The sequence below is a fragment of the Aricia agestis genome, chromosome 4 (assembly GCF_905147365.1).
Source record: "Aricia agestis chromosome 4, ilAriAges1.1, whole genome shotgun sequence".
Lineage (NCBI taxonomy): Eukaryota > Metazoa > Arthropoda > Insecta > Lepidoptera > Lycaenidae > Aricia > Aricia agestis.
Genome location: NC_056409.1, coordinates 21,127,914 through 21,146,014, shown reverse-complemented (window position 1 = coordinate 21,146,014; position 18,101 = coordinate 21,127,914). Strand labels below are relative to the sequence as shown.

General features: G+C 34.2%; 4 protein-coding genes across 6 annotated transcripts in view; 2 read left to right on the top strand and 2 right to left on the bottom strand.

Moving 5' to 3' along the window:
* Positions 1 to 732: 732 nt before the first annotated feature.
* LOC121726255 (26S proteasome regulatory subunit 4) lies at positions 733 to 4,020 on the bottom strand. The gene is made up of 9 exons (XM_042113527.1): positions 3,906 to 4,020; positions 3,535 to 3,822; positions 3,192 to 3,362; positions 2,622 to 2,750; positions 2,148 to 2,333; positions 1,878 to 1,978; positions 1,528 to 1,624; positions 1,090 to 1,299; positions 733 to 973 (listed from the first exon to the last, which is right to left on the bottom strand). Exons 1-9 carry the CDS (start codon positions 3,906 to 3,908, stop codon positions 839 to 841), a joined length of 1,320 nt encoding a protein of 439 aa, XP_041969461.1. The 5' UTR covers positions 3,909 to 4,020; the 3' UTR covers positions 733 to 838.
* A 175-nt stretch (positions 4,021 to 4,195) lies between these two features.
* Positions 4,196 to 7,169, top strand: LOC121726249 (signal recognition particle 54 kDa protein). The gene is made up of 7 exons (XM_042113515.1): positions 4,196 to 4,491; positions 4,562 to 4,738; positions 4,827 to 5,056; positions 5,361 to 5,511; positions 6,018 to 6,166; positions 6,287 to 6,548; positions 6,644 to 7,169. Exons 1-7 carry the CDS (start codon positions 4,414 to 4,416, stop codon positions 7,100 to 7,102), a joined length of 1,506 nt encoding a protein of 501 aa, XP_041969449.1. The 5' UTR covers positions 4,196 to 4,413; the 3' UTR covers positions 7,103 to 7,169.
* Positions 7,170 to 12,872: 5,703 nt separating this feature from the next.
* Positions 12,873 to 14,704, top strand: LOC121726261 (abscission/NoCut checkpoint regulator). Its single transcript, XM_042113536.1, has 6 exons — positions 12,873 to 12,983; positions 13,080 to 13,166; positions 13,255 to 13,328; positions 13,399 to 13,648; positions 13,976 to 14,230; positions 14,479 to 14,704. Exons 1-6 carry the CDS (start codon positions 12,936 to 12,938, stop codon positions 14,671 to 14,673), a joined length of 909 nt encoding a protein of 302 aa, XP_041969470.1. The 5' UTR covers positions 12,873 to 12,935; the 3' UTR covers positions 14,674 to 14,704.
* Positions 14,705 to 16,279: 1,575 nt separating this feature from the next.
* LOC121726251 (CCA tRNA nucleotidyltransferase 1, mitochondrial) overlaps positions 16,280 to 18,101 on the bottom strand; it is a 16,090-nt gene continuing 14,268 nt past the window's right edge. For all 3 annotated transcript variants that reach the window (XM_042113520.1, XM_042113519.1, XM_042113521.1), the window contains 4 exons: positions 17,798 to 18,081; positions 17,365 to 17,685; positions 16,776 to 16,989; positions 16,280 to 16,582 (listed from right to left, as the gene is read on the bottom strand). In XM_042113520.1, the coding sequence (XP_041969454.1) occupies positions 16,282 to 16,582; positions 16,776 to 16,989; positions 17,365 to 17,685; positions 17,798 to 18,081 (1,120 nt within the window). In that variant the 3' untranslated portion in view covers positions 16,280 to 16,281. The remainder of the gene's footprint in view (positions 16,583 to 16,775; positions 16,990 to 17,364; positions 17,686 to 17,797; positions 18,082 to 18,101) is intronic.

Here is an 18,101-nt window from a genome sequence, read left to right as displayed (position 1 = left end):
AGCGTGGCCAGCGTTGAGCTATCGTGCACCATATTCGAGCAAGCTACGTGAGTCAATTCGTGCGTAGCGTGTCCGTGGGTTGCAGTGGTGTTGTATATGTACTTGGAAATAAACTTCGTAATCGGCTGAACTTATTTTATTAGTAACACAGTATTTTACACTATTGTATTATAACAATGCACAATGGAGGACGGGGAAAATATATATAATAGAAAACGCTGGCTGTCAAACGTCATTTGTCAATCCTTGTTTGACACTTGTCAGATCCTTGACATAGAGTAAAGCATAAGTGTTACCCTAACAAGTGGAAACAGTCACATATATTTACTAACAAAGCGAACTTGACGCACGTGCACAGAATACAAATTACTCACGGAGCGCACGTGCGTTGCCTCTCCGTGCGCCGCGGTGGAATGGAGCCCTAACGTGTTTGTATAGCGTGTGCTGCAGCCTGCAGTGGAAACGTTGGTCTGACCCACGTAGTCAAAGAAATAAATCCGTGCACATCCACGCGTGCGCGTGGCCGTGCACAGCGTGCGCCGCGGTGGAATGGAGCTTTAACATACGTACGAAAACCGGGCAGCTCTGGAAATATTACAATCCTACATAATATTCGTATCAAATGAATACATATTTTAGTCGGTTAAAAAAATAGGTAGATAGAGGTATTTTTCCTAATAAGCACAAATTCTATCATGATTTATTGATTGAGCACAAAAAAAAACACCAGAGTACTGTTAATTTTGATATTACTTTTATTAATATAATATTTAAAATACATTAGTGACATTTCTAAAGATTAAGTAGAAAATGCACAGTATATTTTATTATGAAGTGTTTAAAGGTAAAGTCCTTCCGGGGTGCCTTCTTTCTTTCGATACAAAACACTCTCCTTAGACTTCTTGAAGTCCTCATTGGTGACTTTCATACGCCGCTCTCGCAGCGCCATGAGACCAGCTTCAGTACAAATAGCCTGTAAAATACAAACATTGTTACTTGCATATTCCTTATTACTATTTTTTTTTCAGCATCAAAGTATCGTCTTTCGAAAGTTTGATAATAAATAAGGCCAATGATTTGTTCATTTACCTTGATGTCGGCACCAGAGAGGTCGTCCTTAGACATAATCAGTTCTGAAAGGTTAACATCATCAGACAGCGTCATCCTGGAGGTGTGAATAGTGAAAATCCTTCTCTTGGTTTTTTCATCCGGCAGTGGGAACTCAATCTTTCTATCAATACGACCGGGACGAATGAGAGCAGGATCCAAAGTTTCTATTCTGTTAGTTGCCATAATCACCTAGAAACAAATTTTTGTTACACTTCTGGCATTACTCTTCAAGGCTCAACGGCGTCAATAAAGCCAATGCGCGCCTGAACGCGTGTCAACGCACACTTCCATATTCAAACAGTAGAATTTTACTTAAATAACACAATAGATATGAATATGCTTCAAATCTGCACCAATGTGAGTTGAGCCTAAATATATTATTATGATAAAAATCCTGTTATTTAACTACTATATTACCTTAACATCACCTCGTGAGTCAAAACCATCCAGCTGATTCAATAACTCCAACATAGTTCTTTGAATCTCCCTCTCTCCTCCAGAGTTTGAGTCATACCTAGTAATTTGAGTAGAAAACAAGTTATTTATTTTAATTCTTTCTTTTATTCTTTTTCTACTTCTTTCAGAAGAAATTACAATTGTTTTGTCAGGGTTTAGTTTTCTTCTGTATGCATTTTGGCAAAGGCCTCCTCTGATCCACACAATTCTTCTCTATTTCATGCATGTCTTGTGGAGGTTTTACTGGCCAACCTCACCAGGTTATCTTAATAATTACTAAATTAATTCTAAAGACAAAAAGTAGTATTTACCGTTTAGTTCCCACAGCATCAATTTCATCAATGAATACAATAGACGGTGCATGCTCCTCTGCAACCCTGAACAGCTCTCGAACTAATTTTGGTCCATCACCCTGAAGAAAAAGAAATTTAAAAAATTTAACAGTATAAACACACTTTGTAATAATAAAAAAAACTTGATGAATCATTAATATGTCCTATAACTGTAAAGTTTTAAGACTGCACACAATAAATATTGTTTATTTAGGAAACCAAGAATCAGCAGCAAGGCACTGTACTCACCAAGTATTTCTGAATCAACTCAGAACCAACAACTCTTAAAAATGTAGCAGAGGTCTGGTTTGCCACAGCTTTAGCCAGTAAAGTCTTGCCAGTGCCTGGAGGTCCATACAGAATGACACCTTTTGGTGGTTTAATACCCATCTCCTCATAGTACTCTGGATGAGTCAGTGGCAACTCCACAGATTCCTGAAACAAATGGTGTATTTCAGTACTGCATGTTTTGTCACAGTATAAATATTATCTCTTTACCTGGGACAAGTGACAATACACCAGCACACAAATATCTCCATAACAAATTGGTTGAATGATTTAAATTTTAATCCCTCCATCGCGGATTCTTGGAAATCTATTGTTATAGCGGTCAAATTCGACCTCTTGGAGTTGATAGGTTAAAAAGGTAACAGACAGACACTTTACATTAATAATACATATTGAGATATAATTATTTAGTCCGGTGAATATACTTAAACATACCTTGATTTCCTGTATTTGAGTATCAAGTCCTCCAATGTCGGCGTAAGTCTCCTGAGGTGCTTTCTCCAGCTTCATCACGGACACCATGGGATCTGTGTCATCTCCGAGTACACCAACAACAGCATGCACCTGATAATTACATAAAGTTATGTTAAGGCTTCAACTCCCAAGCAGCCTGATCAGGCCGCAATAACAATTGAATAGCTAGCTATTGTGTCTAGATCTCCCACAATTGAAGTAAGTATTAACATGAATCTTTATTCAAACAATAAAAAAATCTGTGAAAAAAAAACAATGATGAATGATCATCTTGATCATACAAAAATCATCTTGATCATACAAAAATCATCTTGATCATACAAAAATCTAACTTCACAAAACCAATATTTTTGAAAAAAAAAAAACACTTGCAAGTAGATTCAAAGATTTTATTTGCAAACTAAGTAATTAATATACAAACATTGTAAGTAAAGACTTAGTACCTTGTGCAGGCGTTTGCTTAAAAATTGTGAACAAAATACTTTATAATATATTTTTACAATATGTTAACAATGCGAAATGTTATATTACCTTATGATTAAGCAGTACCGAGCACCCAGGCTCCAACTGATCTTTGTCAACAAAGGACAAAATGCTGACATAATGTTCACTGCCAACTGATGTCGACACTATAGCGTGATTGTCATCGATAATCTCCTCCAGGTTTCCCACGGACATTGGTGTCCCACGGAGGTCATCAACCTATGAAAAATAATGTTAGTTTGTTGATAATACATAAAAACCACACGCACGTAGTGTAATAATGTAGGCATCTGGATTATATTTTTATAATTTGTAACTGTAATTGTCTTATATATGTACCGCAGGTGTTGAAATAATATATAGGTCAGGCTAGATAAATGAAACAAAGTACCTTTGATCTTTCTTCTTCGATTTTCTCCTCCTGGGGCTTCAGCCTTTCTTGATTGCGGATGAACTCCTCCTCCATCAACAAGTAATCCTTGATTCTTTCAAGCTTTAGCAGCTTTAGCCTACAGCGAGTGTGAGGGGTCACTTGAGGTAGTTTCAGAGCAGCATCAGGACCCTTGGCCTTGCGCTTCTTTTTGCCGACTCTCGTCGGAATTGGGGGTTCATACTTTTTCTTCTTATCTTTGTCATCTTTTTTGTCTCCGCCGCTTCCACTTCCAGATTGATTTTGTCCCTGAAATATAGGTACAACTAGGATTACACCCTGAACAACGAAAAGATTAATCTGATGTGTAATGCAAAACAGTAAAAACTTACCATTTTGGGATTTAGTTAAACTTATTACAGAATAATTATTCCCTTTATAATAATTTTATTATTCTTTCGTAAACTTACAAATCATGAATTCATACAAATTTGACATTTCCTAAGCCAATCACAGATTAAAAAAAATTGAGCGATGACAAAGCGAAATACATTTTTTTATCAGCAAACCGCAAAAGAAGTTAATCGGAAAAGTATCTGTGAATTTTACAATTTACACAAGATTTATTTAGTCTGTGAAGAATCAGAAATGATTTGACGTGTCGTTGAATTGTCATTCAAACGTCAATTTTGGTCCAATTCCAAATAGAAGTGAAAATATTGTAAAACTTAATTTTAAAACAAAATCGTTAACTGGTTATTAAATTAACTTAATAAAATGAACCGCATGTTTAGTATAAGAAAATCTATTCATATGCGTAGCCCTTAATCGGTTTCATTTGTCTTCCGTGGTAGTTTCATAAGTGTAAAATATTCGCCTGTGTAGCAATACTTCATCAACATGGTCCTAGCAGATTTAGGTCGAAAAATAACGACTGCTCTGCAGTCACTGAGCAGAGCCACCATAATAAATGAAGAGGTAATGTAACACTCCACTTGCACATAGTTTTATCACAAAGGTAGAGGTTTATAACAGTTTGTATTTGTAGGTTCTGAATTCTATGCTGAAGCAGATTTGCGCTGCACTATTAGAGGCAGATGTGAATATTCGCTTAGTCAAAAACCTCCGGGAAAATGTTCGCGCCGTCATTGACTTTGATGAGATGGCCGGGGGGCTCAACAAGAGGAGGATGATACAGTCTGCAGTGTTCAAGGAACTTGTGAAGGTATTTTTTCTTCTTATATTATGTATATATAGGTATATTTTTTCACACACTTTTTCAATACATTATACCAATTTTTTATGACTTGCAGCTGGTGGACCCGGGAGTCAAGCCATACCAGCCAGTCAAGGGCAAACCAAATATCATCATGTTTGTAGGTCTACAAGGTTCGGGCAAGACAACAACCTGTACTAAATTGGCTTATCACTATTTGAGGAAGAACTGGAAGTCCTGTCTGGTTTGTGCCGACACCTTCAGAGCCGGTGCCTACGACCAGGTCAAACAGAACTGTACGAAAGCCAGAATACCATTTTATGGAAGGTAATATTATCTTGATGATCATGTGACACTGAATTACCCTGGATACATGTCCAATTGAAATATTTTACATAAACATTAACCCATCAATTATCAAATAACAATTGAAAATCTATTATGTCTCTGATTCCCATGATCGAGGTATTAAAATTGATATAAAAATATTGTTATACCATATCAATTTAATCCAGTGCTAAGTGCACTTATGTTATTCATTTTATAATGAAAAACAAAATTGAAACAAGTGTTTTTTATAAGGTTATGATTTTCTGCTATTTTTTAACTAAGTAATATTTTAATCATCCAGCTATACAGAAGTGGATCCAGTGGTGATAGCGTCCACTGGTGTGGAGATGTTCAAAAAGGAAGGGTTTGAAATGATAATTGTAGATACTAGTGGTCGTCACAAGCAGGAGGAGTCCTTGTTTGAGGAGATGTTGGCTGTTGCCAATGCTATTGTGAGTATAAAAATACCAGCTCATTTTTAATTCATTTTATATTGCTCAATGTTGTAACTATGTGTATAAGTGTGCACTGTGTAGCTTCATCAACTTTTTAACTGATCTAAAAAAAGGAGGTTATCAATCGCATAATATCTCCGGAACTGCAAGTCCGATTTAAGTGATTCTTTTTTTGTTGTATTAGGTATTGTTCAACTTAGGGACTACTGTAAGTTTGATCAAAATCGGTGCAGAAGTTTTTGAGATAGGGAAGTTTAATTCTTAATTACAAACAATTTTGAAGTTGGTTTATCCTTTTAGAATACTATTATTAGCACTTTTTTCCCATGCTCAACCCCATAGAAACATTTTGAAAAAAAAACTGATTATAAAGAAAACAATTGCAAAATAATTATACAATAAGCTTAGATAGTTAAGCAAAAAATTAACCTATGAAACTGAAACTTTGAAACAGGGCCTTCACAGTTATTTTTTTTTTTAACAATTATTAAATTTTTTGGCAGAAACCAGATAACATCATATTCGTCATGGATGCCACAATAGGACAGGCCTGCGAGGCCCAAGCCAGAGCCTTTAAAGATAAAGTAGACATTGGTTCAGTGATTATTACAAAATTAGATGGACATGCCAAAGGAGGTGGTGCATTGTCTGCGTAAGTGAACATAGATAAATTATATCAAACATTAAATTGGAAATGTAGTATTTCAAAACCAAGTCATGTGCAACATGCCTGAGCTATGTGTAATATTGTTAATTCTATTTTGGTTTTCAGTGTTGCAGCTACTCAGAGTCCAATTATATTTATTGGTACTGGAGAACACATTGATGATTTGGAACCATTCAAAACAAAGCCTTTCATAAATAAGCTGTTGGGCATGGGAGACATCGAGGGGTTGCTGGACAAAGTTAATGAATTAAAACTAGATGACAATGATGAGCTGCTTGAAAAATTGAAGCATGGCCAGTTCACATTGAGAGCTATGTACGAGCAGTTGCAGAATATTTTGAAGATGGGTCCCTTTTCACAAATTATGGTAATATTTTTTGTGTTTAGTCATTAGTGGAGTATTATAATATGATTTGGAGAATTATTTGAATTGAAACTGATTGAGGATATGTTTTCTTGCAGGGAATGATTCCTGGTTTTTCACAAGATTTGATGTCAAAAGGCAGTGAACAGGAGTCAATGGCTAAATTGAAATGTCTCATGACCATTATGGACTCCATGAATGAGGGCGAGCTTGACCACCGCGATGGTGCAAAGCTGTTTTCTAAACAGCCGACGCGCATCACCCGAGTAGCGCAAGGTGCCGGAGTCACCGAAAGAGATGTAAAAGATTTGATTGCTCAGTACACCAAGTTTGCAGCTGTTGTTAAGAAAATGGGCGGCATCAAGGGACTCTTCAAAGGCGGCGACATGGCTAAAAATGTCAATCAAACACAGATGGCTAAACTCAACCAACAAATGGCAAAGATGATGGATCCCCGCATACTCCAACAGATGGGCGGCATGTCCGGTCTACACAACATGATGCGCCAACTGCAGCAAGGGTCGAGTGGTATGAACAGCCTCATGGGTGGCAAATGACACTAACATAAATCACCAAAACCACCAATGTAATACCATATTCAATAAAAATGATGTTTATACAGAATTATTGTTTTATTTGTATTTTGTACAATCAATTTTGTAAAGAATAGTGAAGTAGGATGTTTCAACGATTTGGCTTATTTTGTCGTCATTAGGTTTTTGAGGACTGACTACTCTGTATGAGATATAGATGAGAGTAGCAATTATGGAACCCTAAAAAGGTACCTATAGGCTATAACAACATTTTTGTTGAGCTCGGACTCGCAGCTAAGTAAGTCTATGGTCCATGGCTGTATGGGCAACGCTCCCTTTGCCTGTCCCGACCGGGACGAATTAAAATAAAAAAAAAGTCTATGGTCCTTACTCCCTCTATGGAATTTAATCCATAGACATAATATTTATCATAGATATAATATATTTATGTCTATGATATTTATAGGTTTATGTATTATTCATATTATTTATATCAAAGAATTGTCTTCGGCCTGATGAAAACTATTTCAGATGGTTAATATAAAAGAATTGGCTTCGGCCGGACTATCATTCATTAAATAGAGAAAACATAGAAATTGCTGTATGGGCAACGCTCCCTCCCTTTGCCTGTCCCGACCGAGACGAATTAACAAAAAAAAACCTCTATGGAATATGGAATTATGGATATTAATTGTCATTTGTCGGGAACGGCGGGAAGTGGGCGGGAAACTCGAACGACTCGAACGCGGACGGTCGTGTTTTTCATAATTCTCAAATTTTATTTGTTTATTAGTGTTCAGTGCGGTAATATTGTACATATTTTTGTAAATATTTAGTTTTAATTATCTTTCTAGTTTATTTTATATTTTCTTCTCGGTAAGTGTATTTATTTCTGTACAATGAATCAACCTCCGGATCCCGGAGGCGGGAATTTTTGTGGCCCAATTCCACAGCCCGGTTATTTTGTTACTTTGGATTTTGATGAGGCCAATAATATGGATACAGAAGAGTCAATAACTCAAAGAACGTACAAACGATCTCGTAATGATTTTACTGACGAGCTGACGTGCAAACAATGTAACAAAGTAACTAGAGATAGCGCGGGAAATCGTATTAATTGTAAGTGTATACTTGAAAAGGATAATTCTGCTAGCATGCGAGTATCCTCAGCCTCAGCACCTGAGACAGAAAGAAAACATATTGGCAGAAATTCATATAATGAAAATGATGTTTCCCCTTATTTAATTCATGTACAAAAAGTTACAAAAAATGTCTCTGATGGTACGCAACTGCACCCCATCACCTTTGGTGACTTTTTAATTAAAAATAACTATTATAATATTATTAATGGCTCTCTAAAAAAAATTGGTCGGAACAGAATTTCTGTTTCATTTCAAAATTACAAAGATGCTAATACATTTATTAATAATTCAATACTCGCTGACAATAATTATGAAGCTTTTATACCATCTTTTAATGTCGTTAGAATAGGTATTGTGAGGGGTATACTAGTTGAATGGTCACCTGAGGAAATAATAAATAACATTTCTACACCTACCGGTAGTGGTAAAGTTGTAAAGGTCAGACGCTTAAATTATAAAACAATGGTGGAGAGTTCTCCTGTATGGAAACCAACTCAGTCAGTTGTTGTATACTTTGATGGTAGGGTTCTACCTAAAAGAGTTTTTATTTGTTATGATTCACTACCAGTTGAGCTCTACATCTTTCCCAGTTCCCACTATACAATGCTTCAAATGTTGTCGGTATGGACATACCAAAGCTCAGTGTAGGTCAAAATCACGGTGTATCAAGTGTGGTCAGGAACATATGGATTCTTGTAGTGTTAATGAGTATGAATATTTCTGTTGCTTATGTTCTGGCCATCATATGGCTAATAACAAAATATGCCCAGAGTTTAATAGGCAAAAATTTATAAAAATACACATGGCTGAACATTGTGTCTCTTATGCAGAGGCCAATAAAGAAATTCCTTCCTCATATAAATCTTATTCAGATACACTATCCACTAAATTTAATTTATCTACTAATAATAATAATAGTTCATCTGATAATAGATCATACAAAAAAAACTGTAGTTGCTAAGCCTCATGCTCCTTATAGACCAATGAAAGGTTATGATAAAATTGCCCATAACAATGTGGTAAAAGAGTTTTCTTTTGATAATTTAGAAAAAAACACAACACCAGTACATGAATACAATAAAGGTATAATAAATAATCACAAGAATGAACTTTCTTCACTTACAGATGTAATATCATTATTACAAACCCACTCACAGAACAATAATATACCGTCCATCGTTGCCCCTTTAATACAATGTGTAATTAATATTCTACAATATGGTCCAGATCATTCAGTGGAACGCTCGAAGTGTAGTTAATAAAAAAAGTGACATAGCTTATTTATTAAGAAATTATAATCCTTTTTTATTTTCTTTCTCAGAAACTTGGCTTAGGCCAAGTAATAATTTTGGATTTAAGAATTATAATACAATTAGAGATATTAAAGATACAATTAGAGATACAATTTCTCCTTGAGAAAAACTACCCTTTTAGCCTTATTGATATCCCTGTACATAGTTCAGAGCTATCTATTATAGCAATAAGTGTAAATAATATATGTTTTGTCTCTGTATATATTTCCCACGCCTCTATTAATATTTTAAATGAATAAAACAGTTTATCAGTTTATCTTAGAATCAATAACTCAATTTTTGAATCTGGCACACAGATTACTAATATATATTTGATCTGGCAATATTCCATCAGAGTGGAAATGTCAACTAGTGTTACCCATTTTGAAACCAAAAAAAGATCCTTCCCTCCCGTCTTCATATCGTCCAATAGCCCTCTCGTCTGTTCTTCTTAAAATAATTGAACATTTAGTCAAAAACCGTCTGGAGTGGTTCGTTGAAAGTAACTGCCTGCTTTCTTCATCTCAATACGGTTTTCGGCGTAATAAAAGTACATATGACAACTTAAGTACTTTTACCACCGACATAAGATTAGCTTTCAGCGCAAATAAATTCGTTCTTTCGGCCTTTTTAGATATTTCTAATGCATATGATAGTGTTATTATATCAATATTGAAACAGAAACTAAGACGTCTAAAATTCCTAAAAAAAATATTTCATTTATTATAAACCTGTTAACTGATAGATCTATTATTTTCTATAATAATGGCCATAAATACATAAGAATTGTAACCAAAGGTTTACCACAAGGCTTAGTTTTGAGCCCGCTGTTATATGACATTTAAACTTATGATTTAGAATTGGCCATTGCAGAGTTGTTGGATATTGAAGTTTCGCAGTATGCGGATGATCTGACCTTATATGTTGTAGGGAATAATGTTGATGATGCTTCCGCTAAGCTAACAAGAGCCTTCCATTTTTTTAAGCGTTGGTTGGACAACCACGGCCTAGATTTATCCCCAACTAAAAGCTCCATAGTTCTTTTTAGTCGAATGCGCGTAACTCCTCAAGTTAAAGTATTTTTTGATAACATGATCATTCCACAAAAAAACCATCATAAATTTTTAGGTGTCATCCTGGATGAAAAGCTTTCCGGAATTCCTCATTGTGATTATGTTGTAAATAGATGCGAAAAAAATGTAAATATTATCAGATGTCTAGCAGGCGTATGGTGGGGTACCCATCCATTTTATCTAAAATTAGTTTATAATGCTTTGATTCGCAGCATATTAGAATATGGCTCTTTCCTTTTGGAGCCTGGGCGTGTATCAGGATTTAAATCTTTAGACAAAATAAAAGTAAATGCCTCAGAATTATTATATGTGGAGCAATGAAATCTAGTCCAATCTACGCTTTACAGGTTAAATGTTATGATCCTCCTTTACATTTACGCCGTCAATATTTATCCGACAAATATCTCTTTCGATGCCTTCAGCTTTATGATCATATTATTATTGCGAAGCTTCAAACGCTTTCCTATCATATTTCCGAAAATTCATACTGGTTAAATAAACAAAGCCCGTGTTTAATTGTGAGCTATTTTAAATTTAAATCTCTTACTGCATCTATTCATTCTTCTTCTAAATTACCGATTTTTTCTTCTTCTTATGGGGCTCTTGTGTCCGCTCCAAATATTCTGACCATTAATATAGAGAAGAACTCTTTGAGGGCCAATGAAATATTTAATGATATACTTAATTAATACTCAATTTAAAGATCATCATTATATCTTTACAGATGCTTCTAAAAGTAATGTTAATGGCCATGTTGGTGTAGGTGTATTCCATTCCCAGTACAATATTGTCCAAAAAATTAAACTCCCTCCCGAATGTACCGTATTCTCTGGAGAATGCTTAGGGATCTTAAAAGCTTTAGAATATATTATATTAGCCAAACTTAAAAAATCTATAATTTTTACAGACTCTCTAAGTTCTATTCAAGCTCTTAAGGCGAGGATAAACCCCAATTTGTTATTCCGTGACTCCCGGTTTACCTAGTTCCAATATAATAACGAAGCGTTAAAAAATATGAGATATAAAGCACAATATTCAAAATACCTTAAACCATAAACATTTTTATAAAACGTAATACTTTGGCTGTAATTAATTTACAAACTTACCTCCGAAAAAACTCTATTTCATCGAAATATAAGTATTAACTGGGATAATTGTACATTTTATTTGAATAAATTGTTAGCAAATCTATATTAAAAATTCTTTAACCGAACAATTTTGTTTCTTAATATTTATTTCCAAAGAGATTTAAAAAAAAACATAAAAAATAGAGAAGATCCGCCCGTGAACCTACAGTTTTATGCTAAGCTAAAATGAATCTTATTGCGATGCGAATATGCTTGGTCTTTGGTTGTGTGCAAGTTTATCGTTTTTGATTGAGATTAATCCCCGCCTTAACAAGAATCCATTTAAAATTAAACAACAACATCCTGTTATATTCGATATAAGACAGTTATTAACAGATGTTACCAAGAAAGGTACTTCAGTTTCATTTGCTTGGATCCCTAGTCATTGTGGAATAGAAGGAAACGTTAGAGCGGATTCTCTTGCCAATGATGCACTAACGTGTGGTGACTTAAATCCATACAAAATCTACTACCCTGATTTATTAACTTTACCCAAAATTAATTTAGAGACGTCATGGAAATCGTCATTTGATTAAAGTCATAAACAAAAAGGAGCACATTTCTATAGTATTCAATCCGAAATTGTATCAAAACCATGGTTTTATAGTATGAATTTCAATAGAAAATGTAGTAGTATCATATCACGATTAAGACTTGGCCACACTTGCTCACCAGACCATCTTGCTAGACTTATTATAATTAACAATCCCTCGTGTGCCTGTGGTGCTGAGGTTGGGGATGTCAACCATATATTCTTTTCTTGTCCTCTTTACAACCGTTCCCATTGCCTTGATTCATTGTTAAAGAATAAAATTCCTTTTCCTACTTCAGTTATTTGTTTATTATATTCTAGAAAATATAATATATATCAAATATTAGCTGATTTTATATTACATAATAATATTGAGATTTGATATTTCTATATTTAATTATAAGTATTCTTTTGTAAATATATATTTTTTCTTGATCCTGTCCTGAATTCCTTTTTCCAAATTCCTCGTTTTTCGTAATAATTTAATTTTTTACATTGTTTTTCCCGTTCGTCATTGGCAATGTACTAAGTGCATGCCATAAAAAAAATTGTCATTTGTCAATGTCAGTTTTCTGTTTACATATGGTTTACATTTATTCAGTGAACAATTATTTTTAAATTTAAGATTATTTTGCAATTTTTTTGAAAATAAAAATAAAACAATTTTTATGCAAAGCTTTTAAAATATATAATGTCTTGTAATACGTGTGCTAAGTCTTTCTCTATTTTACGGCAAGAGGTAAAAGATGATAAGCGACGATAAATTAGCAAAAAATTCATATTATTATTGTATTGTCAAATACTCATGATAATTTTCTGTTTTTTTTAATTAAAGAAAGGATGTCCAGGTTGTGGCTTCAGCTATTGTTCTAAATGTTTAAGTTACAAGATTTTTCTAAAGAAAATAAATTCAGAAGCAAAGGTAAGAAATAGGTACTTAAATCAAAAAAATTCTAGCAAGTAATAATGTGTAAGTATTCAACATCATGACGAGAGCTTAATACTTTCAGGTTTGTGTTAAATGCAAAAGAAAGGCGGAAGAAGGCGAGACAAGTACAGTAACCCCACCAGATGCATACTATAAGTAAGTTTTTGTTTTCTCTAGAAATTTATAATATGTGTAAATGGTTTTCAAGTTTTAATAAACTTTTTAGGAGAGTCGGTGCCTTAGATTCAGATTTTAACACTAAAGATAAAAGCTTAGACCCTCAAGACCAACAAATACTGGAAAGACTTCAAAAATTAAAAGCAAAACCTCCAATTCCAACCTCAACAGTAACTGTTGGTGATATTGAAAGTAGATTACAAAAACTAAAAGGTGATGTACCTGTAGTATCTGATAGCGAGTTACAAGAAAGACTCGCCAACATTAAGGGACTTCCTGTGACTGCTCTTCAGAGCAAGGTAAAAAACATGGTTGCAATTCAACATTATGATGATTTTTATCTATTAAAAGTTTCATACATTAAATATAACATTTTTATGATTTTGATGACAGATACATTCTCGCATTTATAATATTATTTTTTAAACTTTCGCGTTGCATTATAATTAAACTTTTTAATCGGGACTTAACGCAACTTATTTAAGTAGTAATGCTACTACGAGTACATACTTTTTCTCGACGTTTCGGCCGTGTTGCAACGGCCGTGGTCACGAGGGGACTGTCCCCTCGTGACCACGGCCGTTTTATAATATTAGTATGGATAGTTTAGATAATGATAATTTCAGCCTGTTGTTCTAACAACAGATAAAAGGACAGAACAGGAACAAATAGATGATCTTCTCAAGCGATACTCAGAACAGGCAAATATAGACTCCAAGTATACTGAAGAGTTTGATGGGGTCATAACTGACATAGAGTTTAGGCTGCAGAAACTAAAAGGAGCCTCAACATCTGGCACACAGCAGGAACCAACTCCAACAGCTAAAGAAGATTCAGACTTGGAAGATGACGAAGCTTATGCTAAGAAAATAATTGAAAAGGTATTATTATTATTAAAATTTATACATTTATAAAAAAGTAAGCAATGCAATTTTTTGACATGACTGATGTGGTTGTAGTTATAAAATAAAAAAATAAAAATAAAATAAGCCTTTAGTTGTTGTAGTTAGTGGACAGTAAATATTCTCCATCAAGTAGTTATTATCCTTTGCTTAGTTACCCGTGTAATTGTAAAAAAAGTTTAAGTAAGTACTTATAATTTATGATGTTATTTTTTAAATATTTATAGCTTAAATCGGAAGCACTAGCTGAGAAGGAAGATGAGGATTTCACCGTCAAGGAGTTGCCATTCTGTGAACTTTGCAATGAGGATGCTAAAATGCGGTGTAGAGGCTGCAAATATCTGTTCTGCAAAGTCTGCTTCATGGAGCACAGAGATGATGATGATGGTTGCAATAGTTATGATTTGTATACACCTTCGTAAATGCTTATACATTAACAAATACTACTACAATGTTGTAGCAATAGTTTTGAGATATACATAATATACAGTGTAAACTCCATGTAACGTCACTCTATTTAACGACAAACTCTCTAAAGCGTCGAAATCAATTATTGACTTTGGTTGGTTTAGCTTGCCTACTATACAATGGTACACTCTACATAGCATCACACCCACTCTCAATAACGTCAACATTACAACAATTGAACAATAAAAAGTACCATTTAAATTACTAAAATTAGTAAAAACTGCGCAGCTGTGTACGTTTTTTTGTCGCATTGTTATCCTAGACCGCAATAAACTCGACTTTCGGCATCATGCATACAGAACTTTCTAAGAAATTAGTCCTTTTGTTTACAAATTGAGATTGATTTGCACGTGTATGCTGTTTTAGACCCTAGTCCCTAATTACTAATAATAAGGAGTCATGGATTATTATCATAGCTGGGCACCGTTAATCAAATAGTTAACTTCGTTAATCGTTAATCCGTTAAAAAAAGTGTTAGCTTCGTTAAACGTTAAAGCGTTACATTGCGGACGAATTAACGCAAGTTAACGTTAATCGTTAATCCGTTAATATGTGTAATATGGCCTTGTTGTAACTTATATCATTGCGTTAGTGTACATACAAAACCTGTTGGTTTAAGGTTTTGGAAGTTAACAACTAACTAACTAACTCCGCTGGCTCAGCGACCCAAAGTGAATCTTGGCCTCCGAAATGAGCTTCCGCCATTGAGCCCTGTCCTGCGCTACCTCCTGCCAGTTACTGACTTGAAGTTAACAGGTTAGGGACAAAACAAAATACTTCTATAATTATTTTATTCTAGGTAGAAATTAGAATACAATAATTATTATAGAAGTATTTTGTTATTATAAATCATTTGCATGTTGATAAAGAAGAGTGCAGTATAATTTAGTTAGGTAACTAAATTATACTGCACTCTTCTTAATCAACATGCAAATGATTTGTAATAACAATAAACAAATCACTCTCTCTATAAGCACCGGTGCTGAGTAATGAAATGATAAAACGAAACAAATCTCTTCTCACTCGCATGCGCCTGAAAATGTATATCTAGTATTGTTTTTTTTTCGTCCGCGCCGCGCCGCGGTGCCGTGCGGTAAATAGTAGGCATTGGATTAACGATTAACGGACTTCTGCATATTAACGGAAGTTAACCAGTCCGTTAATATTTTTAAAAGTTAACTTAAAAGTTAATCCGTTAATCAAAATGTGAACTTCGTTAATTAACGATTAACGGATTAACGAGTTAATGCCCAGCTATGATTATTATTAATATTTATTCGTTATCATAATATTCTCAGTTATACATAAAGTTTCGAACTGTAAATATGGTTAGTAAAAGAAAATCAATGTATAATGACGAAAAAGTATTGATTTTTCTTCTCTGCATTTAACAACTCCATATAACGTCATAAAATGCACGGTCCCTTCAGTGTCGTTTTATAGAGTTTACACTATATTTATTCCTGTTTAAATAAAATATTTTGTATACATAATATTATTATTGTTTAAACTATTTAATATTTATAGACAAAGATGTAGTTTCAAATAAAATACTGATTATATTATTTCTTTTTATTTTCCTCTATAATAGATGGTATGAATTTAACTAAGTCGTCGGCAGACTGCTTGTACTGGTTTTCAATCCATAGGTTCTTCAGTTTATTTATAATAGGCCCATACATTGTACCCGGTGGGACTCCATTTTCCTTAAGAATTTTGCCATTGATGGGAAACTTTGGTATCTCCCACTTCTTAAATTCTTCTAGCAGGACTTCTTCACCCTTGTATTTTAAAAGTTCACATACATAATCTATCATGTCTTTCTGCTTTATTTTTGAGGTCAATACAAATTTTTCATAGGGCCTAAAAGCAGAAAAACAAGAACAATTTAATTATCCTACCTGACTTGTTGTCCAGTGTTGGCCATGTAATGTGCACAGGAATAGGCCATAATATTATTTTAGTTTCTTCTAATATTATTATTAAATGTTGCTAAAAAAAAATTCATAATTAAAACATTTAAAAATAATTTAAAACTAATGAACCTTCAACTTACTGTAATGGTCTGGATCCAGCTTTGATATCTCTATGCTCAACAAGGAAATACGTCATATCTCTTTCGTAGGCAGAAAATTTAAGTCTACCGTGTAGTATTGTGACATCATCAATGTCATGCATAAGAGAGGCCAGGTAGGTCATGGGGTGCAAATTCAAGTGGCCACTTCTTTTCATCAATCGGCAAAGTTCCTCTAGGTTAGGATTTGGAATCCCTGTCACAAACATAAATAATAATATTATATTTGAGATAAGTTTAAAAACTCATTGACTAAAATATTAAATATAATATACAGCGTGTTAGTGTAAACACCGTTATCCTTGAAACCATCAAATGAGCCCGTCAACATGAACAACTTTTTCTATGAGAACAATCCTGGGAACTAAAAAAAAATGCCGTCTTCATAGTTCATACCCATATGGATACCCGGATCAGCAATTTGTGTGAGTATGAAGACGGATTTTTTAAAATTCCCAGCATTGTTCTCATAGAAAAAGTTGTTCATTTTGACGGGCTTATTTTATGGTTTCAAAGATAACGGTATTTACACTAACATCTTGTATTATATTTGTATTAAATTAAAGCATACCTATGAATTTCCCTGTACCCAGGTCCATTATAAGCTTAAGAAGTTCACCAGCAAAGTTTCCTTGTAGTGTTTTCTTTAATTCCACCCAAATCCTTTCACCCGAGACATTCTGGAGACCCTTGGCATTGTTTTTAATACATTGTATGGTGCTATCATCGTGATTGTCTGCTTTTTCTGAAATTCTGCCATAAAATCTGAAGTATCTCATTATCCTTAGGTAGTCCTCCTTTATCCTCACGTCTGGATCTCCGACAAATGCAATTCTCTTCTTTAACAGGTCATCATATCCATAGAAGTAGTCATATACAGATCCATCGAAACCTGCAAATCAGTAATGTATAAATTTATTACTAAATTATAGTGATTCTGTAAGAATTTTGAATGTTTATGTTCAATCTAATCTACTTTTCTATTAGCTCAATTGACAACTTACCCAAATACATAGAATTTATAGTGAGATCTCTCCGGTTTGCATCGAGCTTCCAGTCCTTGGTGAACTCCACTTCAGCGTGTCTTCCATCGGTGACTACATCCACTCTCAAAGTGGTAACCTCAAAGTTTTCCTTGTCGTTCAACCGGGCTGTAATGGTTCCATGTTTTTCACCACTCATGTTGATCATCCTGATGTTTTCAGCTGTGAACATGTCCTTCATTTGTTGTGGTGTGGCCGTAGTGGCGAAATCCAAATCTTTTGCCTGTTTTCCTAGTAGCAGGTCTCTTAAAATTAAATTTTTTGT

What these genes read in the sequence shown, in the direction of transcription:
- LOC121726261 (XM_042113536.1), top strand. Translation starts at nt 12,936, where the DNA reads ATGTCTTGTAATACGTGTGCTAAGTCTTTCTCTATTTTACGGCAAGAG. An exon ending in AAATAAATTCAGAAGCAAAG is followed by an intron (nt 13,167 to 13,254) that starts GTAAGAAATAGG and finishes TAATACTTTCAG; the next exon opens with GTTTGTGTTAAATGCAAAAG. An exon ending in TGACTGCTCTTCAGAGCAAG is followed by an intron (nt 13,649 to 13,975) that starts GTAAAAAACATG and finishes TGATAATTTCAG; the next exon opens with CCTGTTGTTCTAACAACAGA.
- LOC121726255 (XM_042113527.1), bottom strand. An exon ending in GATGCTGTGGGAACTAAACG is followed by an intron (nt 1,625 to 1,877) that starts GTAAATACTACT and finishes TCAAATTACTAG; the next exon opens with GTATGACTCAAACTCTGGAG. An exon ending in ACTCACGAGGTGATGTTAAG is followed by an intron (nt 1,300 to 1,527) that starts GTAATATAGTAG and finishes ATTTGTTTCTAG; the next exon opens with GTGATTATGGCAACTAACAG.
- LOC121726249 (XM_042113515.1), top strand. Translation starts at nt 4,414, where the DNA reads ATGGTCCTAGCAGATTTAGGTCGAAAAATAACGACTGCTCTGCAGTCA. An exon ending in CCACCATAATAAATGAAGAG is followed by an intron (nt 4,492 to 4,561) that starts GTAATGTAACAC and finishes TTGTATTTGTAG; the next exon opens with GTTCTGAATTCTATGCTGAA. An exon ending in GGAGGTGGTGCATTGTCTGC is followed by an intron (nt 6,167 to 6,286) that starts GTAAGTGAACAT and finishes TTTGGTTTTCAG; the next exon opens with TGTTGCAGCTACTCAGAGTC.